Below are 22,000 nucleotides of genomic sequence, written 5' to 3'. Positions count from 1 at the left end.
ACCAGAGCCTATGTAATGTCTTTTAATTGCACCTGTGTTCTTTGGAATTCAAAAGCAAAGCAAAAGAGATTGTGATGATGACAGAGAGGATTGTTGTGGAAACAGAGTGGATTTTTTTTCATATAGGACTTTAATTTCTCACTAATTTCAAGGTTACAAGTTTTGTTTGGGTGTATATTTTTTATGAGAATAGTGTATTTTTTTATGAAAACTGTCTATGAGAACTGTGTATTTTTCTATGAAAATTGTCTATGAGAAATGTGTATTTCCATAGAATTGACTATGAAAACTAGCAATTTTCATAGAATTGACAATGAAAATTGGCAGTTCACATAATCAGTTCTTTTAGAACTGTCTATGAGAATTGTATATTTTTCTATAAGAATTATTTATGAAAACTGTGTATTCTCATAGAATTGACTATGAAAACTGACAGATCTTATAAAACTAACTATGAAAATTGACAATTCACATAGCCAGTTCTCATAGCTCAATTCATATAGCCAATTTTTTATGAGAACTGAGCAGTTCTCATAGAAATGACTATGAGACTTGACAGTTAAAAATTCAACTATAAATCGATTTATTTTCTATGTAAACTATTACTTTTTTACTTTGATTACTTTTTTAATACATGTCAGTGAGAACATTTATAATTATATTTGATTTTGATTATTTTTTTATTTTTGTTTAACTTTTGTTCGTGTGTGTATTTTCTATGAGAACTGTGTATTTTTCTATGAGAACTGTGTGTTATTCATGAGAACTGTCTATGAGAATTGCGTATTTTTTTATGAGAACTGCATATTGTCTATAAGAACTGTCTATTTGAAACGTGTATTTTCTATGATAACTATATATTTTCTATGAGAATTGTGTATTTTAATGTGTGGTAAGACTATATGAACTGTTTATTTTTCAATTCACATATCCAGTTCACATAGTCCAATTCTCATAATTAGTTCACAAAACTAGTTTTCTATGAGAACAATCACTTCTCATAGCTAATTCTCATAGAACTGATTATGAAAACTAGCAATTCTCATAGAACTGACTGTAATAATTGACAGTTCGCATAGCTAGTTCTCATAACTCAGTTCACATAGTTGCAGTTCTCATAGAATTGACTATGAGACTTGGCAGTTCTCATAGCTAGTTCACATAGTCAAGAGTATTTTTGTCCAAAATAATATGATTCATGAATTGATTCTGAAAAAATAGTTCTTATAGCATCAATTCAGGGGTATTTATGTGCAAAATAATATGTTAACTCGAGCTATGTGAACTGGCGGAGATATTTTTATCCGAAATATTATGTTAACTGGCTATGAGAATTGGCAGTTCTCATAGCCAAGGGTATTTTTGTTCGAAGTAATATGGGCCAGGAGTTAATTTTAAAAATATAAATTTTACTAAAAATAGACATGTACACAAAAAGTTAAGAAGAATGGACAGAATAGTAAAAATGCATGAAAAGTCAAGAAAAATGACTGAAATAAAGAAGAAATATTTTTGTCAGAACTAAATTAAATCCGAATCTATTTTTTGGGGTTGGCCTCTAAATTATACTTATCTAGGAAAGGGTGCCCCATTTTTGGCCTAAAATATGGAGGCCCAAGGCGGCGGCTTTTTGGGCCTTGTCCTTGGGCCGACCCCAGGTTGAATATCGTGCTTTTGCTGACACTACTTAAGAGTTGTTAGGGGAACTTCCTAGCTGGTCTTCCTTGGGTGAAGAATATCCCATTAGATCATGCCCAAAGAGCCCATAGCCTAGTAGGTCCTCTTCAATATTTTGTAGACGAAAATACCCCTCGTAAAAAAAAGGCGATTGAAGAGACATAAATACCACCACCACCACCACCACCACATCGCCGCCACCACTACGCCGCCGCCACCATCACCACTACCACCGCTACCACAATGACCACCACCACACCGCCGCCGCCGCCGCCGCCACCACCACCACCACCACCATAATTAACAGTGTTAGTTTTCATATAAATTCATACCACAATTAACAGTGTTAATTAACAGTCGGCACATACAACCTCCTACACCATCACAACGCTGCCATCGCCACCACCACATTGACCACCACCACACCGCCACCACAACCACCACCACTCCACCGTCACCACCACTACCGTCACCACAATGACCATCACCACCACGCCGCAGCCGCCACCACCACCACAATTAACAATTTTAATTTCTATCTAAATTTACAATGTTAATTTTCATATAAATTTACAATTGGCCCATATAACCTCCTATATCACCACCGATGCCACCGCCATTGTCACCACCACCATAATTAACAATGTTAATTTTTGTCTAAATTAATAGTGTTAATTTTCATATAAATTCATACCACAATTAAAAATGTAAATTAACAGTCGGCCCATACAACCTCCCACACTATCACCACCACAACGTCGCCATCGCCACCACCACCACCACTAGTCCACCACCGCAATGACCACCATCACGCCGCCATCACAACCACCACCACCACCATCATCACCACCATCATCATCACAATGACCACCACCACCATGCCGCTGTCGCTAGCACCGCAACAATTAACAGTGTTAATTTTTGTCTAAATTAACAATGTTAATTTTCATATAAATTTACCATTGGCCCATATAACCTCCTATACCACCACTGCCGCCACAGCCACCGCCATAATTAACAGTGTTAAATTCTGTCTAAATTTGTAATTAACAGTGTTAAATTCTGTCCAAATTTATAATTAATAGTGTTAAATTTTGTCCAAATTTGTAAGAATCCTTGATCCAAAAAACTAATAAGAGGAACCACAAATTCTTGTATTAAAGTGCCACAAATCTGGGGGTGTGTACTATAGATTTTTTCATATATTAATAATAAGACCGCAAGAAAGTTACAGCCTCTCATAACTTTTTTTTTTACACAATCTTATCCTTTTCTTAATTGATAATTTGGCTTAATTGCAAGAACACCCCCTAAACTATCGCGTTTTGGCAAGTTCATCCCCTTAAGTTTAAATTCGAGCAATTTCACCCCCCAAACTACCAAATTTGAGCAACTTCACCCCCTCCCCCATTTTTCGTCCATTTCTGTTATAAATTTGGAAGGAAAGTTTCAAAATTGGGTACCAGTACCACCTAAAATTCGGTACCAGTACCAAATTTGGGTACCAGTACCACCTAAAATTCGGTACCAGTACCAAATGTGAAAACTTTCTGTCCAAATTTATAACAGAAATGGACGGAAAATGGGGGAGGGGGTGAAGTTGCTCGAATTTGGTAGTTTGGGGGGTGAAGTTGCTCGAATTTAAACTTAAGGGGGTGAACTTGTCAAAACGCGATAGTTTAGGAGGTGTTCTTGCAATTAAGCCTTGATAATTGGCTAAGAAATGAAGACGTCATCACTGTTGGAACTGGTGTTCATACCTTCCCCTGGGATGGGCCCACCTGGTTCCCTAGGCCATTCAGAGCAAGGATTTAAGACAACGCCGTTCGGAGCACGGATTGGAGTTCGCATCGGATCGCTGCGTCCCGCCGTTGTTCGTCGAGGAAGAGACTGCCCTGAATCTCTGCCTCAACGACGCAGAAAAACGGGATAAACTCGATCAGTTTTGGAGATGAGAGGAGATGCTTTAAATACATGTGTGGAGAACTCGATCTGCTTTGAAGAATCAAGATACAGATGTGGATTGTGGATTTTACCGAGGAAAGTGACGGTGAGGATGAATTCGGATCCAACGTAGTTGGTGGCTGAGCGAGAGTGTGGGCACGCGCCCCGAAATTCGCTCGATCTTCGAGTTCCCTTTTTAAAGACTGGGCGCGGCCCTCTTTTGAAAATGCGCGGCGAAACGCCTCGATTCAGAGTCGCCACTCGGGTTTTAGCGGTAGGAACACCCAAGGAACCGAACTCGAAAACGTTTTTGCCACGTTTGTTTGATTTTGAAAAGGCTTGTAGACTGGTCCGTCGTCACCTTCGATATCTGAGGTTCGGGAGCCAGGTTACGAGAGGGGAAGGGTTTTATGGCACCCCTCTCGCCCAATCCGGAGATCGGTCTCTACTCGGGCATTTTATAAAAACGTTTGCATTTTTCTCTCATTTAATCATTTTTTAGCCAGTTAGGGCGGGGGAACAGTTAACAGGTGTTAAAGCTGTAACAAATTGCAGTTTATGTGACAAAATGCTTATGAATGATTTGATTGCGATGCTAAGTATAGATTGAGAACAAGCACTGAGCATCCCGAGCAAACTGCAGTACGCCGTCACAAGGTGACGTGAGCAGATTCTGCCAGCATGCACTGGTCGTGAGCAGATTCTGCCAGCATGCACTGGTTGAGCCACTGCATGGTGATACAACCTGCGCACGCCACATATAAACCGGCGTGCTCCACTTGTTGGATCTCTCAGTCTTTGTTTGCAACCCTCTGGGCTCTGAAAAAGGACCAGCGCACACCCAGGGCAAATCACGCAGTTTAATATAGCAAAATATACACAGTCACAGGCAAAATGAATGGCTTTAGGCCATGAAAGAAAGCAGAACACCCCAAAACAGTGTGGGACAGAAGATAGGCCTAGCTTACGCTTCAGATGCAAGGGCCAGTCACTAGACCCCGAAGCCTACTGCCGTACGCCAGTATATTACTGCCGTACGCCACTTTGCCTTTGATTCCAGTATTTGGCTTTGCATCATCTGGGTTCTGGAACATGACCAGAAGGATCCCAGAGGCCTTTACATGACAGAAATGAACAAGATAGGATGCCACCACTAAACAGTTCTAAATATGGAAAGCAGTAAACTGGTTATTAGCATGCTAAGGTGATCGACAGAAAGATAAAACAAAAGGAATGACGATCCATGATCCCCACGCCAGTTGTGCCCATACTGCCATGACTGGCGTACAGCCTTTGTAAACTGGCGTGCGCCATGTATCATCACATACGATAGCTGTATTTTATCTATTCAAGGCCAGGACTAGTATTATCTACTAGCCTGGGCCTTACTGACCCCCCTCAGGAGTTGAGAACAGAAAAGAACACAAAGGTGGTATACCTCTTAGTATTGTGGTTTGGTGGTTGTTTTTGAACTTGAGGGTTGAAGATGGTGGCTTATATGATGACTGGGTTCCAGCAGGATGTGTGGAAGTGTATGACCTTTTCTTCTCTTTCAATGGATGAAAGGAGATAGAAAGCTTGAAGAAAGGAGAAGAAGAGAGATGGCACCTTCTTAATGTGGCTAACCCCTTGCAAATGAATGCAAGGGAGGGTATTTAAAGAGGGGAAATGGACTGAGATCAGTTAAGGTCAGGCCTTGTTTGGCTGGTCTTAAGAACAAAAGAGGCCTTCCATGCATTAAATGCATGGGACTAGTTGATGGGGGGTGTAGGAGAGAGAGGGGACGCCCCTGCCGAAAGCAATCATCAGGGACACTGTGGCCGACGTCAGGGTGGCACAAAAGTCCCGCCCAAGTGGCTGAATAAAGTTGATTTGACTGGGTTTGACTGGCGTGCGCCATTTCTTACTGGCGTGCGCCAGTATAAGCTGGACCACTGGTCGATGACTGACATGTGGCAGCTTACTGGCGTACGTCACCAAGACACTGGCGTATGCCAGTTGGGTTTTGCTGGGGCCGTTTGGCTCTGGTTTGAAGGGTTTGAAATGGGTTTTGGGCGCTCAAGGCTTAAGCACACCCTTGTCCTTGATCTGTTTTCGACTATAATCATCATTGGGGAAATAAAAGATCGACAAATGACATTATCCGGACAGTCCAGAATGGGGTGTCTACAGAAGCCCCCCTTTGACGGCACTTGAAGCACCAATGACTGGAGACAAGTAACGTCAAAGGTTTTCTAGACACCCTCTTCGAGGCTATCCAGAATGCATGGAATATGAAGAACCTGTTTGCTTTTGAGATTGGACGGATAGATCGTCGTTGATTTGAAATTGGACGGATAGATCGTCGTTGATTTGAAATTGGACGGATAGATCGTCGTTGAATTGAATTTGGACGGATGGATCGTCGTTGATTTGAAATTGGACGGATAGATCGTCGTTGAATTGAATTTGGACGGATGGATCGTCGTTGATTTGAAATTGGACGGATAGATCGTCGTTGAATTGAATTTGGACGGATGGATCGTCGTTGATTTGAAATTGGACGGATAGATCGTCGTTGAATTGAATTTGGACGGATGGATCGTCGTTGATTTGAAATTGGACGGATAGATCGTCGTTGAATTGAAATTGGACGGATGGATCGTCGTTGAATTGAATTTGGACGGATAGATCGTCGTTGAATTGAATTTGGACGGATGGATCGTCGTTGATTTGAAATTGGACGGATAGATCGTCGTTGAATTGAATTTGGACGGATGGATCGTCGTTGATTTGAAATTGGACGGATAGATCGTCGTTGATTTGAAATTGGACGGATAGATCGTCGTTGAATTGAATTTGGACGGATGGATCGTCGTTGATTTGAAATTGGACGGATAGATCGTCGTTGATTTGAAATTGGACGGACCTCTGCTTGGGGATGGGCCCAAAACTTCTCAGAATAGGTCGGGCTTTTACTTGGAGTATAAACTTTGGCATGGGCCCTGAGTTGGGCCTGAGGCCCACAAACTACTGGCGTATGGTATCAAAGAACTGGCGTACGCCAGGTTTCACAGAGATCCGAGCCCAGACCCGGCCCAGATCCGGCCCACTCGTCCCATACGACGTATGACCTTCCGAAACAGTGCAGAGAACCGCTCTCAGTCGGTTTTGAAGTTCTGAAATCCTCCCAAGTCTCCCAAAACTTCCCAATCTCACTCGAACTTCGATTTCTTCGCAAACCCACACTTCCCCACTCACCCATGGCAGAAACTAGCGGCAATGGCGGCAATGGTGTCGTTGGTGGGGAGGAAAACCGACCAGGGGGTGAAATCGAGGCCCCGAGGCCTCAAATCAACGATCAAACGACGGTGGGGGTGTCGTCGAGCGCTGGCGCTGGCAGTACAGGCGGCGACGATGGCAGTGGTGGCCATGCAGTGGAGGCTGGCGGTGGCGAAGGGCGGCGTACGCCAGGGGAGGAGAGGCGTACGCCAGGTGTTCCTGGGCCAGCGGGCCCACGGGTTGAACGGCTGGACCCACGGAGCGGTGTAGAGGGTGTGGTGATCACGGGCCTTGGCTCGGTGGGGGCCGGCAGTACCGGTGGCGGCGGCAGTGGTGAAGTTGGTGATGATGGTGGAGATGGTGGTCGACCGGGGACTCCACCGAGGGATCCGGCGAGGGGTAAGGCTCCTGCAGTTGAGGAGGGTGCATCCGGAGAGGTACCCATGGAAGAAGTGGCGTTCCGGCCAGCAGTGGGCTCTTCGGCACATGTCCCCATCACTCGGGGCGATTTTGCGGAGTTCGTGTCCGAGGAGGAACTCGGCCGGCTGCTCCGGGAGAACCCGGGGGTGGTGGCTGCTGTGTTGGCTGCGCGGGAGGAAAGGGCCCGGCAGGTTGAGCGGGCGCAGGAGGAGGAGCGCCTGAGAGAGGAGGCCGAGAGGACCCGGGCCGAGGAGGAGGCCTTTGAGAGCGAGGCCGGGGCAGCGGAGGAGGCTCAGGGGGAGGTGTGGTCGTTTGAGCGAGCGGTGACGCTCGCAGAGTCCGCCCGGCTGGCACCCCGCCGTCAGTTTGACGCGGCTACGTACGCTCCGCCCGAGCCACACCTGTTTATACCGTCCGGGGTCGAGAGCCTCGCGCCTTTGAGGGGGAGTTATGACGCCGAGCTGATACTGAGGGACCCGCAGAGGCACTTGTCAGTGGACTGGGCACAGGTATCCTTTTGAACTTGCCTTAATGTTTCATGCTTTGTCATTTGAATCCAAAGGTAGTTTTGAACTGTCGTAGCGTAGCTCGTAATGCATGTTGACTATAACCCTGAACTGTAACTTGATGGAGAAAGTAGAACCTCGAATAGCGTACCTCGACTTTTGAAACTTAACTTGAATGATAGAACACTTGAAGTAGTAGAATCGACTTGCAGGATGCCCAATAACCTTGAGAAAACGGTTAGCGCCAAACTAGAATTGACCGTAAGTGGCTTTGATCAATAAGACTGTCCTTTGAACTTGAATTCGACTAAGTAGATTGCCATGACATGACGGACGCCCGGATGGCGTGCCCAATAGCTTGAATCGACCATATTGCTACACTGAAAATTCTTGCAATCGACTGAGAGATGTACCTTGAGAAAAGAGAGGCCCAGTGGCTCGGAACTTGACTAAGAAACACCCTTGAATTGATTCGACTGATAGCAGAACTGGATAGGAGAATACAAGTGCCCGGTAGCTTTTGTTCGACCTTTATGATACCTGTTTCGACTGTAGAGTTACTCTTTGATATTCTGAATTCGACTAACTGTTTGGATTGCAATTTATTGATGAAATTCTTTCTGCTATCTGTCTTTGTTGTGCAGAGGGGGGCGGCCAGCACTCGGGGCCACGGAGGTCCGGCGAGTTCGCTTGAGTTGTACAGGAGCTTGCCCGAGCGTGTCAGGGCCTTGGTTGACGCCGCAAGGTTCCGGCCGTTTATCCTCACGTTGACGGCCGTGAAGAGCGACCACGCTCTGCTGACAGCATTGGCCGAGAGGTGGTGGGATTCCTCAAATACCTTCCACTTGCCGATTGGGGAGATGACAGTGACCCCGTCCGACTTCGTAGCGCTCACAGGCTTGAGCGTAGGTGGAGAGCCTATCTCGTTTGACTCAGAGATTTACAGGGATCCCGAGTCTCTGACGTGGTTTTTAGGGCAGGCGCCGGTGGGTGAGGCGGAGACCGTCTATTATGACCAGTTCAAGCGGTATTTGCACGGGAGGGAGCCGGAGTCAGAGTTGGAGGCGGAGCAGATGGCGAGGGCCTACTTGTTGTACTTGTTCGGGGCTACCTTGTACCCGAACAAGCGATCCACAGTGCACCTGTCCTACTTACCGGCCCTCCATGACTTAGGCGCAGCTTCGAGGTTTGACTGGGGAGGAGCTGCCCTGGGCACCTGCTATGGCTTTGTGGGGGCGTTCTCTCGCGGGAAGAAGGCGACTGCCGGCTACTGGAGGGTGTGGGAGGTAAGAAACAAAGACTATCATTTACTTACCGCTTTTCCCTTTATTGCACTTGTACTTTGATTTGCATATGAACTGTATCCTGACGCTTTGATTGTTTTACCACTTGCAGCTATGGGCCTACGAGGTGCTGAAGATGTACCCTCCGGAGAACAAGTGCCCGAACCTGATGATGCTCCCCCGTGCCATGATTTGGGGTCCTATGTACAGCGGGAAGAAGAAGTCAAGAGGGAGCCTCCTAGCTTTCCGGACCTACCTTGACGAGCTGTCTGGCACTCAGGTATGCAACATGTTGAATTTGATCATTATACCTGTAGAATTGCTTTAATGCTGTCGCTGATACTTTACAAACTGTGCCATTGCCTTGCAGGTGGATTGGAACCCCTGGAGCGGCGCTGAGCCTGAGCCTGAGTACCTGGCAGAGAGTAGGGTGGTGACTGCGAGCCGGGTGCTTTTGGAGTCGGCCTTCGGGTGGCGGTGGTACCTGGGTGACCGGGTGACACGGCAGTCACTAGGCGCTCTTGACTTTCAGGTGCCTGGGCCACTGCCTCCTCACGCTTCCCACACGGACAAGTATACCCTGGCTGAGCTGAGGCGCTTCACTGTTCCGACCGGGCTGGCTGCTTTTCTGAGGCCTGAGCGTGACTACGCCGTCTACCGAAGGCAGCACCTGGCGAGGCCGCTCGGCGTGCTGGAGCATGTCGCCGTGCAGAGTGAGGCGCTTGAGGCTGGCGAGGAGAGGCGGAGCCGGGAGAGCAGGGCAGCCCGCCTGAGAGAGAGGAGCAACTATGCCACAGCGACTGGGCTGCCTCGGCTTTCTTGGACCCTAGCGGTGCGGGATGCCAAAGGAGAGGAGGCCATTGTTCAGTTTGAGCTTGCTAGGACAGACCCAGCGGAGATCGCAGGGCCGGTAAGACATTCCTTTTTCCTTTTGTAGTTCCCGTATTTCGCTTTCAGTATGTACACTTGGCTTGCATTCTGATTCTGTCCCGAAATCTGTCACAGGCTCCGATAGAATGGGTACGGGAGGCAGCTCGCCTGATGAAGGCCATGGAGAAGGAGTTCCACAGGATAGCCGGCGGCGCCTCTTTGCAATTGGAGTACCCACCACCAGTTCCAGCTCCCGTTGAGCAGCCTCAGGTATAACTTTTCTTTCTACTTTTGATCAGGATTGCTTTTGACATTTCCTGCACTCAGCATTTCAATATATACAATATGCACAATGTATGCTAACTGAATTGAACTAATATGCAGGGACACGCTAGGGCGGCTCCTAGGAGGAAAAGCGTGCGGCCTCCCCCAGCAAAGAAGGCAGCTTCGAGCTCCTCCCGGCCAGCGGCAAGGGTGGAACGGGGAGTGCAAATCACTCCGGCCAGCGAGGAGCTCCAGTTCCGCCGGGAGCTGAGGAAGAGGCCTGCAGAGAAGAAGCCTGCCGAGGGACCCTCACAGAAGAAAAGGAGAGAAGAGGAAGAGGCAGAAGAAGAAGAGGAAGAAGGGACGTCCCTCAGCAGCAGCTCTGACTCGGCGAGCGACCCCAGGTTTCGGATAGACCCTCGGGAGGTAGAGGACAGCGAGGACGACGACGACGAGGAAGACCTTTTTGATGACTGAGGGCTATCACCGAGCCTTAGTCTATTTTGCCAGTACTTGCCATTATTGGATAGATACTTTGATACTTCGAAACATTTGGATATTTTGGATGGGGCCTGCGTGCCTTTTGATTTTGCGGGCGAGTGTGCCCTGATACATTTAGCTCTGTCCGGGCCGTTGTGCCGTTTGATACTTGATACATTTCCACCGTTAGCTTTGACATAGTAGTATATAACATAAGCATTTTCTGTTTTATTGCTTTCCCATTTCTTTGGTGAGATTCGGTAAAGGAAAAGAACAAAACATCCGCTAATATCTAACATGCATTGATGAATACTTTGAGTCGACAACAGACACTTGCATACGCACATAATTGACTTAGCTCGAAGAAAAGATGGACGGAAACGTCCTAGGATACGACACGTATCCCAGACACGCGGGGGATACGGGAGTTTTGGGCGCCGGTAGGCCAAACTCTAAGATTCTCCCCGGGGAAAGAAACTGACCCTTTTGAAAGGTAGCATAGATGTACAATGACTTGCGCGAGCCATCAAAACCGGCAAAATTGCCCTGGTGCAAGGGAAAAACTAAGAAAAGCTAAAAATGCCTCAAAAATGGACATAAGACGCCAAAGATGACTCGATATAGTCCCGGACTGAAACCGACACCCCCACACAGTCACATAAGGTCTAAGTAACATGTATGGTATGACAAAACTTGGCAAGAGCCCCGGAAACGAGTTTTGACCATCCGTATCCTTGATTTTAGCTTGACACGGGCCGCCGGGGGTCCAAAATCTTCATCGGGCATGGCTTTTAGAATCCGATGCCTTCCCACAGTCTCAAATGGTGTTTATGGCTTGTATGAATCGACAAATATCAAAAACCAGCCTCGGAACTGAAAATGAACATGCGGAGGCAGTAGCTGCTGCAAACTGGTTTCTGGTGAAACCTACTGGCGTAAGCCAGAAGTTGAGGGCCGTACGCCAGTAAGTGGGGGACACGGACACGCCAGTTATAAACTGGCGTACGCCAGGTTCTTGAACGCCAGATCCACTTGACTGACCAACTGTCCTTTTTCAGGGGCCACTTTGTTTTTACTCCCACACGATTTGCACACGGTTTCTGAGTTCTCAGGGGGCAGTGTCCTTTGCAGAGAGGAGATTTGGAAGCTAGCATGAAGCTTTGTAGCTTATTGGTGATGAAAGGCCAAGGCCAAGGCCTATAAAGCAGGGGCATAAGTTTTGTGGTCTTCAGGACTGCACTGCTTCCCCTTTTTCCCAGTATACTTCAACATTTGCCATGGATAACCCCCTCCCGACTTTACTTAGGCCTTGGTTAGCGCAATTTCTAAGCGTTGATTGGCTCAATTTTCAATACCACGGCCTCGCCTCGTTCCGCTTTCTTCGACACGTGCCACTCCGCCCAGCGCTCTTGCGGGCTGCTCTCAGATTCTGGGATCCGGACGTCCATGTTTTTCGCTTTGGCGACGATGAGATGTGCCCCACTGTCGAAGAATTTCAGGCGTACCTTCGGACCTTCTCGTCCCCTACGCTCGTAGTTCCGCCCTACCAAGCGAGCATGCCTAAACTGTTGGCCAGCTCACTCAACATTTCCCGGGGCTTGGCGAATACTATCCTTGAGGGCGGCCAATTGAATATCATGCGGCTGATTGAAATGTACAGCCCGGACGGCGATTTGGATAGTGATGATGCTCAGGCGCGTCGCCGCTTTGCCTTGGTGATCTGCTTGCTGGCCGCCTACTTGCTCGTGCCGGCCGACGGGCAGGTCAGCCCTTCACTGGTGAGCGTTGCTGCACAGATGGGGGCGCGAAGGAATGTGGTCCCTTTGGTCCTGGCCGAAACTCTCTCGGGTTTGGATTTGGTGTATACGGGCCAGTCCGCCGTTTTCAGCGGCAGCCCGCTTTTGCTTCAGGTAATCTCACTCAGCTCACCTTTTTCCGGTTTTTCACACGTTCTCTTTTTACCTCGACACTCGGCTTAGGCTGCTCCCTAGCTCCTTACTTGTCTTTTCGCTCAGGTTTTATCTGGCTTCTTACTTGTCTTTTCCTCTCATGCAGTTGTGGCTGTCGGACAAGTTGAATCTATTGCATCCTCCGGTGGCGGGTTGGAATCTCTTTCCAAAAAGGATTCATCAAAGGGAGATGCGCTACCCTGACATGGACACAGAAGGCTGGTACGAGTTCATGCGGCAAATGCAGCCTGACGAGATTGCCTGGAGGTGCCCTTGGTTGGATCTCCCGGACATGGTCGTTCATTCCGATGGGTTCGACAGGGTGGTGATCGCGGGACTGTCGAGCTTTACTTTCTACATTCCCGGCCGTGTTCTTCGACAGTTGGGCGCCTCTCAAGAGAACCACCGCACCAGCATTGGGGACTTCCGTGTCCCGAATTTCAACGCTCAAACACTCGGCGGTTACCAACGGCGCTGGGGCCTTAGAGCCCTTCAGGCTGAGATGCCGGATTTTTCAACAGGGTTGAGGAGCCGCTACAGACAGTGGCTGAGAGCAGATGTGAATGCAAGAGAAAATATTGACTGACTCCGGGCCACCCTGCTATGCTTAGAATAAACTGCGAGCTGTTAGGCTTCTCAAGCATTTCGTTCTGTTTTTCATGCTTCAACTGTTTTTAAGGCTTTTGTGCTCAGCTTATGTATTAGAAATAGTAATTTGCAATAAAGTTGAAAGACAACGGGTTTCCCCCTTTCTGACTCGCTTCGGTGCTGCCTTTGACTTGTGCTCGACCCCCTCGAACTGTGCTATTGACCCAAAAGTGTCGAACCTGGATCGAAATTTTGATCGAATGTGACCGAATCTCAAGGTGAGATTGCCTACGTATCCCTTTTCAGGGAATCAGGTCAGAACGTAGTTCAGGCTAAGGTTCACTCGTGTATTTTACCTCTCCTTTTACGCTCTAACTTTTGCCTAACACCGCCTTTTCAGGTTTTCGGTCTAGCGAGCTTTCGACTTTTGCCTATTTATTTTTGCCTAGAACCGCCTCCTTAGGTTTTCGGTCTAGCAGGCTGCTCTAACTTTTGCTTGGAATCGCCCACCCTTGTGGTTTTCGACCCAACGAGCATCTCTCAGGGATAATAACGCTTGAGCTGATCCAGGTTGACCAGAGTGTTGAATTCATTGCCGTCGAGGTCGATGAGCCTAGCAGCACCCCCGGATAGGATGGTCTTGATGATGTATGGCCCGGATCGCTTCGGCCTGAATTTCCCGCGGGGATCAAACACTGGAGCCCGGACCTCCTTTGTGACCATGTCTCCTTCGACCAAGCCCCTGGACTTCACCTTTTTGTTGAACGCACGGGCAATTCGACGCTGATACCCCTGAACATGATACAAAGCCTGGAGTCGTCTCTCATCAAACAACATCAACTCGATAAACCTTCCGCTTAACCAGTCAGATTCCTCAAGACCGCTTTCGACCATGATTCTCAGCGACGGTACCTCGAGCTCGATGGGAAGTACTGCCTCCATCCCATAGACTAAAGAGAAAGGAGTTGCACCAGTTGAAGTACGAATAGATGTCCGGTACCCCCAGAGGGCGAGTGGCAGCTGCTCGTGCCAATCCCTTGCAGACTCGGCAGTCTTCTTGATGATCATCTCGACATTCTTGTTCGCAGCTTCGACCGCCCCATTTGTTTGCGGGCGATAGGTCGTTGAATGATGGATCTCGATACCAAATTCCTCGAAGAGCTCCAGAACCCTCCCCTTGAAATGGCTCCCGTTATCGGATACAAATGCCTGAGGAACCCCGTACCGGTAAATGATGTTCTTTCGAATGAACTGAGCAACCTGAACCGTTGTCAGCGTCTTGTAGGATTCGGCCTCGACCCACTTGGTGAAATAGTCTATCGCTACTAGTATGAACTTATGGCCGTTTGAAGCAGACGGTCTGATCATCCCGATAACATCGATGCCCCAAACAGAGAACGGCCACGGCGAAGTCATGCCATACAGCTTAGACGGAGGGACATGCTGCAGGTTCGCGTGGATTTGACACTTGTAACAGCGCCGGACATAGTTGATGCACTGCGTCTCCATTGTAGACCAGTAGTAACCCTGCCTGAGGATTTTCCTAGCGAGCATGACGCCGCTCATGTGAGGCCCGCAGACTCCTTCGTGAACCTCTTCCATTATCCTTGTTGCCTCGACGCCGTTGACACAGAGCTTGTGCATCCCACAGTGCGACCTTCGATACAGCTTCCCCCCACAGATGATGTACTGCGAAGCTAACCTCTGCAAGGCAATCCGATCCTTCTTCGTGGCCTCAGTAGGAAACTCCCCACGCTCCACAAAGTTCCAAATGTCATGGTACCATGGTAGGCCATCATCGACATCATCAATGGCGTTGATATACTCGAAAGCGGGCAGGTCCCTCTGTTCAATCACGATCGGCCGCAACTTAACACCTATTGGAAGTTCGATCATTGAAGCCAAAGTCGCCAAGGCATCGGCGAACTGATTCTTCAAGCGTGGGACATGGGTGAAAGTCACCTTATTGAAGCGAGGAATCAGTTCTTCCAAATCTTGGTGATAAGGCTTCAGCTTTTCTTCACGAACCTTCCAATCTCCATTGGCTTGGGAAACCACCAAGTTCGAATCGCCAATTACTTCCAACTTCTCGACTCCTAAAGCGATAGCAGCTTCCATTCCGACGATGCAGGCCTCATACTCGGCTTGATTGTTGGTGACATCGAAATTCAGCTTGAAGGCGAGCGGAATGTGAGCACCGGCAGGCGTGATCAACAACACTCCAATCCCAAACCCCCTCTGGTTAGCAGCCCCATCGAAATAGAGCGTCCATACTTCCTCGACCACTGTTAGAACCTCTTCGTCGGGGAATGTGAAATCCACGTCTTCCGGGCCGTCGATCGGGTGATCAGCTAGAAACTCGGCCACAGCGCGCCCCTTTACAGACTTCCTCGTGACATGTTGGAGTTCGAACTCAGCCAGCAGAAGCAACCAACGTGCTAGCTTATGGGTGAGCGCAGGCTTCTCGAACAGATACTTGATAGGATCCATCCGAGAAATCAGTCTCACCGAATAAGCTAGCATGTAGTGTCTAAGCTTTCTTGTAGCCCAAACTAACGCCCAACACGTCTTTTCCAGAGGGGTATAGCGCTCCTCAGATCCGACCATCTTCTTGCTCAGGTAGTACACAGCCTTCTCGACCCCATTGCTTCCTTCCTGTGCTAGCAGACATCCCATGGCTGTTGGAGAAACGGACAGATAGAGAATCAAAGACCGACCCGGCGTTGGCGGCATCAGCACCGGTGGGTTCTGCAAATACCTCTGAATAGACTCGAAAGCGGTCTGGCGTTTCTCCGTCCATTCGAATGGGACCCCCTTTTTGAGCAAATGGAATAACGGCCCGCATGTTAGAGTCAACTTGGAGATAAACCTGCTGATGAACTGGACTTTCCCTAGAAAACTTCGCACACCCTTTTCAGACTTGGGCGGCTCCATCTCAAGAATCGCTTTGATTTTGGAGGGATCCACTTCAATTCCCCTTGCGGTGATCAGAAACCCCAACATTTTGCCTGACGTGACCCCAAACGTGCACTTATGTGGGTTCAGGCGCACATTGTACTTGCGGAGCCTTCCGAGGAATTGCTTGAGTGTCGGGAGATAGTCTTTTTCCTCCTTTGCCTTCACAATCATGTCATCGACGTAGATCTCGACGGTCTTATGGATAAAATCGTGAAACAAGGTCGTTTGAGCCCGTTGGAAAGTGCACCCGGCGTTCTTCAGCCCAAACAGCATCTTTACATAGCAGTAAGTCCCCCATTCCGTGACAAATGTCGTTTTCTCTTGGTCCTCGGGTGCCACAGAGATCTGGTTGTATCCGGAGAATCCGTCGACAAAAGAGAGCAAGGCATGCCCCGCCGTGTTGTCCACAAGCACGTCAATGTGCGGCAAGGGAAAACTGTCTTTGGGGCTTGCCTTGTTTAAGTCCCGGAAGTCGACGCAGACTCGGATCTTTCCATCCTTCTTGGGAACAGGCACGATGTTGGCCACCCATTTGGGGTATTCTGCAACCCTTATGAACCCTGCATCAATCTGTTTGGTAACCTCTTCCTTAATCTTCTGAACCCAATCCGGCCTCATTCTGCGGAGCTTCTGTTTGACGGGGATAGCCCCAGGTTCCAACGGGATTCGATGCTGCACTATCTCAGGATCGATGCCGGGCATATCCTTGTGAGACCACGCGAAAACCTCGGGAAATTCCTTGAGGAGCTCGATCGTTCCGGCATGATTTTCCGGGGATAGATTTGCACCGATTTGCATCATGCGGGGGTCATCCTCGTCTTTCAAATTTACAAAAATTGCTTCTTCTTTTAGAGGCTGAGCACGCCTTTCGTCTTCCTTTTCGATGAGGGAACGCAACTCAGCCGGGATGTCCCCGTCGAAGTTTGTTCCTTCATCGTCAGGGTCGACACAGTTTATATAGAAGCTAGCAAAGTAGTCAGAAGTAGGATCATGCATTTCATAAAACCCCACAGGGTTGCCAAGTACAACAGACTCGAACTCGAAGTAAAAGCTACGACGTGGAGGGCCGAGAGGCACAAGCTCCGACTCTGAGCTAGACTTAGACTCTGTGTCAGACTCAGACTCATCGTCAATGCATGTTAGACGCGGAGTGAAAATGCAGTTATTGAGACTTCCCTTTGCCTTCACGATGAGAGAGGTAGGATCCTCGAGAGTATCTGAGGAGTCGGGCCCGAGCATTAACACTTCAGCTTCTTCGCCCTTGCCGACCAAACCTACTTGGGAGAACAGCATCTCCAGATCCCCTTGATCAAAAGCCTTCAGCCAGTCAAACTCCTCCTTGGTCTGACCCAGCTGCTTCTCGAACTCCTTTTTGGCCAGTTTTTCTTCGGCCGTCTCTTCATCGGACCAGGTGTCCGCAGCAAATATTTCAAACCCCGGCAGCCAAGTGGAAGTCTCTGGATCCCAAAACGGCTCTATCTGTCCCGAATAAGCAGAGCCTCCTCCCTCTCGCACAAAGTAGCTATCGGGGTTACCAAAAAGGGTTCGAGGTTTTCCCGTGTCTTTCCTCTTTTCGGCGTCTTTGGCCGGTGGAGTGTAACCAAGACCAAAGCGCCCGTTGTTGGAAGGAAAGACAGGGAACTCGGCGATCCCTTGTTGGTTGGCCCCGAGTCCTAGGCCCGGCATGAATGACATCTTCCTCATCATTTCGAGGACAGTTGAGCTTATGGTGAAGTCATCATCCATGGCAATGGCGAGGACTGAGCCAGATGTGTCGAAAGAGAAACCCCCGAAGTCCGAGTCTTCTTCCCCGTGCATAGTGCCCAAGACAGGCGTGCCGTCATCCGTGAGCGGGCGGATCCCAGAGTCCACGCAGATTGTTAAGGTTCCGGTAGGCAGCCCCAGCATGACTTTCTGGTGCAGGGTTGAAGGTACAGCCATAATGTCGGCCCTATGAAGCCAAGGCCTGCCCAGCAGCAGGTTAAAGGTGGCGGGGACGTCGACCACGTGGAACTCTACATCCATTTTGAAACCCTCAGCATCCAGTTTCAGCATCAGAGTTCCTTCCACCATGCGGCGAGTACTGTCGTATGCCTTGACGGCCAGATTGGATGGCGTTAGGTCACTATTGGAGAATCCCAAGCGATAGGCAACCCTCATCGGGCAAACGTTGATGGCCGAGCCGTTGTCAATTAGCACGGTTGGCACCCAATGTCCCCGGCACTTGACGGTGATGTGCAGCGGGCGGTTGTGAGCAGTTCCTTCAACGGGCAGATCCCTCTCGGTGAAAGTGACGGAGTGTTTAGAGAGAAGTGGTAGCACGAGAGCAATCATGGCCTCGGGGGTGATGTCGATCGGTACAGTGAGCCGGGCCAATGCGGAAGACAGCTTCTCACGATGCTCCTTTGATGACGATATCAGGCCCCAGATAGAGACAGCGGCCGGAATACGCTCGAGCTGTTTCAAAATGGCGTCTTCTTCTGGAACCCCATTCGGAAAGAGCGGATCAGTTCGCTGAGCAGCGGGAACAGTGGCTTTCTGACCGGGCGGATTGGACGAGCTTCCAGCCTCGAGGTTGGAGGGCTGAAACACTCGGCCGCTCCTAGTGACATTGGCCACGTCCCACCAATATGATGAGTCAATAGAATCCCACAGATCGGCCGGTACTTCTTCCAGCTTGCGCTTCCCTTTGTCCGTTGATGCCACCGTTGCAGTCGAATCTGTCCCCAGAGCAGTATCCAATTCCAAATCCTCCATCACTAGACCCTCCCAAAAGGCGGGATCCTGTGCAGCCTCTTCTTCAAATGGTGCTCCCGGGTTAGTGACGAACGGAACGTCCCAAAATCCTCCATCGACGAGAGCAGTATTGACGGTCCACACTTCGTTCCCCATGTTTAGGTCGACAATGTTGTCGACGTTCCAAATATCAGCGGGCGGTGAGGTCTTAATAGCTTCTTCCGCATCCCAAAGGTCGGCCGGCAGCGCATCTAGAACCATGATTGAGCAGTCGTCCCCGGGAGCAGAAACAATTGGGCAAGGCTGTTCCACAGAGACGAAGTCGAGAGTAGGATCGAATTCATGGATGCGACGGTCGAGCGTGTCAGCAATAGCATTTACCAAGGGTAACATGGCGCCTAGTGGGCGACGAACATCGGGCGCAACCTCCCCCTCTTGGAACTGGTCCCAGTACTTCTCATCAAAGTCGTTTTGGTCCACATCTGCCTCGAGACCCTGACCCAATTGCCATCCACCAGGCTGTGGATCCCACACGTATTCCTCGGCTTCCACTTCGACGGGGTTTAATTCGGGCTGGTAAAAGAGCGCGAACAAAGAGAGACCATCTAGAGGGTCAGCCTGCACCGCGTTCCATTCTACCTGCCACTGGTCTAGCCACATTTGATTGACCTGAGGGTGCGCGGGGAACCCCATGTTATACTGTTCAGTCCAATCACTGCAAAGCTCTTCCCATTCTTTGGCTCTGTCTTCCATGGCCCAATCGGCCGCCATCATGTTAATGCTTGGTTCGGAGGGAAAGGGTACAACCGGTCTTGGGTTGAAGGTTGAGGTAATATGGTCGGTGGGGTTGAATATGGTGGAGCTGAGGTTTATCTGGTTCACTTGAGGGTTAGGGTCATGTTTGGGTAAGGAATTGGAGATGACGTTGAGCTTTGTGGGTGGAGTTGGAAGGGTGCCATTGTCCACCAAATCCTGTATCGCATGACGGAGGCGATAGCAGGAATCGGTGTAATGGCCGGGCATTTGGTGATACGCACAGAAAGCGTTGGGGTTATGGCTAGGGGGTGGATTTTGAGGAAGTGGAGTTGGGGCTAGAGGCCTGAGGTGCCCGGTTTTGATTAGCTTCTCCAACACCGAGGAGAGAGGTGCCTCGAAGTTGGCGAAGTTACGAGGTTGGTTGCGGTTTCGGGGTCTTTGAGGGGTTTGAACTTGGTTAATGTCGGCAATGTGGTTAGAGTTTTGGGTAGAGGGGTTATTGGCAGAGTTCGCGTTGGCGTAGCTGTTGCCACCGAACAAAGCAGTGCTGTTCCCGGTGTATGCACGGGGCTTTGACTTTGAGGCTGAGGTGGAGGAGGAATTGTCACTCCTAGGCAGAACGCCGGTTTGAAGGGCTTCTTCGATGGCCAGCCCGGAGTCATAGAAGGTTTCGAAGTTTGCGCCCTGAACCAACACAAGGTTTTTGGCGAAGTCGGGCTGCAGATTACGGGAGATGATGCGGATCTGATCCTTCTCGCTTGGGCGGTCGGGCATGAGAGCGGCCTTGGCTCTCCATCTTTGGATAAAGTCTGCAAAGGACTCCTTTGCAGTCATCTTGGTGGACTCCAACTCCCGGGTGGTCATTTTGAGTTGGGCGTTGTAGCTATACTGGGCATTGAAGGCCGTGCCGATGTCCTCCCATGTTCGCCTCTTGGAGATGTCGAGCGACAGGAACCATTGGAAGGCGGGACCGGCAAGAGTTTGCGGAAATAGCTGAGCCATGGCATCCTCCTCGACGCCATGCAGCTTCATGGCTCCATGATAGGCCAACAAGTGAGTTTTCGGGTCTCCAGTACCGTCGAACTTTGCAAAGTCGGGCATTTTGAACCGGTCGGGCAGCCGAGCATTCGGAAATGGGCAGAGGCGGTCCATGTCTAGTACTCCCGACCCTTTTCTTTCAGATTTGGCGACGGCCTCTTCCAACTTGGCCATTTTGGCGACCAAAGCGGTCATTTCTGGGCTTGGAGCGGGATTCTCAACCAGCGGTTCCTCCTGGCCGGCGGCTCCCTGTTCACGCCTTTCACCTCCTTCCCCTCCCGCTACCAGGGGAAGTCGCTCCTCGATTAGGGTTTGGAGATTGGCCATAGAGGCGTCGGCCTGGTCGGCTCTCTGTTGCATGATGGCCAGGTTGCGCTGTAGATCGGCTAGGACGGTCGCAAGATTCGGAGGTGGGACGTCCGCCATGGCTAGTACTTCTGTTTTAACAAGCTTAGGAGATGCTGGTGGAGATGGAGTAGACGGAGGGGACTCGTGCGGAGTAGTCGGTGGCGAATCCTCTCGTGACACAGTGCAGGCCAGAGCTTCCGTTGCGGTCGACTGAAAAACGAACCCCAAATCAGATCCTCAAACAGACTCGACGGACGGTCCCAAGTAGGTTTGGCTCTTGATCTCGGAATTCTGCTTTGACATCGGCATGACTAGACGGCAAAGTACAAGAGCTCAGTGACAGCCTGCAGTCATCTTATTTGAAAGAATAGACGGGAATTGAAAAATGATCATGCCAACGTCGTCGGTGTCCTCCTAGACTCTAGAACTAGGGGGAGTCTGCTTCACGCCATTCGGACAGTTGCCATGGAATCCTCGGATTTCTTTTCGACGGTGTATCCTTGATTGAATCGAATGTTACTAAGAGATGCCAAAACAGCCTAAGCCTTTGACTTTCTCCCTTCTCGAAGTTTCAAAGTTTGATTTTGGAACAACTCGGTGTAGATGTCATGATACCGTAACCGAAGTGGCGTAGGCAGCACTGTGCCGGAGCCTGGTGTAAGTGATTAGCACTTTTAACCTGAGTGGTGTAAGCATCATGCCATTTTCTCCGTTGTTCCTAGTTTTCGGTTTGAAACCTCGATGGGGTTTTAGACAAGGGCTTAGAAAGTATTGATTTCCCGAAGCCTCATTGATTAAGGATTTGAAAATTTTTAGTAACGTGCAACATCGAGATGCACGACTCGTCATTGGTCCAAGGCGACGTCGAATGGGCGCAAGACAGACTCGACGAAAAGACATCCTAAAAGCCGCCCTAGCATGC

The 22,000-nt window shown here is 49.4% G+C and overlaps 1 protein-coding gene and 1 pseudogene across 1 annotated transcript; one reads left to right on the top strand and one right to left on the bottom strand.

Moving 5' to 3' along the window:
* Positions 1–6,892: 6,892 nt before the first annotated feature.
* Positions 6,893–7,852, bottom strand: LOC131309698 (leucine-rich repeat extensin-like protein 5; annotated as a pseudogene).
* Positions 7,853–8,848: 996 nt separating this feature from the next.
* On the top strand, positions 8,849–11,856 carry LOC131309697 (uncharacterized). The gene is made up of 5 exons (XM_058336294.1): positions 8,849–9,094; positions 9,204–9,371; positions 9,462–10,001; positions 10,049–10,111; positions 11,764–11,856. The coding sequence occupies exons 1-5, from the start codon at positions 8,882–8,884 to the stop codon at positions 11,854–11,856; spliced, it is 1,077 nt and encodes a 358-aa protein (XP_058192277.1). The 5' UTR covers positions 8,849–8,881.
* The last annotated feature ends 10,144 nt before the right edge of the window (positions 11,857–22,000 follow it).

This window comes from Rhododendron vialii, chromosome 12a (genome assembly GCF_030253575.1).
Source record: "Rhododendron vialii isolate Sample 1 chromosome 12a, ASM3025357v1".
NCBI classification, from domain to species: Eukaryota; Viridiplantae; Streptophyta; class Magnoliopsida; order Ericales; family Ericaceae; genus Rhododendron; species Rhododendron vialii.
This window is presented reverse-complemented; position numbering and strand designations above follow the sequence as displayed.

What these genes read in the sequence shown, in the direction of transcription:
- LOC131309697 (XM_058336294.1), top strand. Translation starts at nt 8,882, where the DNA reads ATGGCGAGGGCCTACTTGTTGTACTTGTTCGGGGCTACCTTGTACCCG. An exon ending in GCTACTGGAGGGTGTGGGAG is followed by an intron (nt 9,095 to 9,203) that starts GTAAGAAACAAA and finishes TACCACTTGCAG; the next exon opens with CTATGGGCCTACGAGGTGCT. An exon ending in CAGCGGAGATCGCAGGGCCG is followed by an intron (nt 10,002 to 10,048) that starts GTAAGACATTCC and finishes TTTCGCTTTCAG; the next exon opens with TATGTACACTTGGCTTGCAT.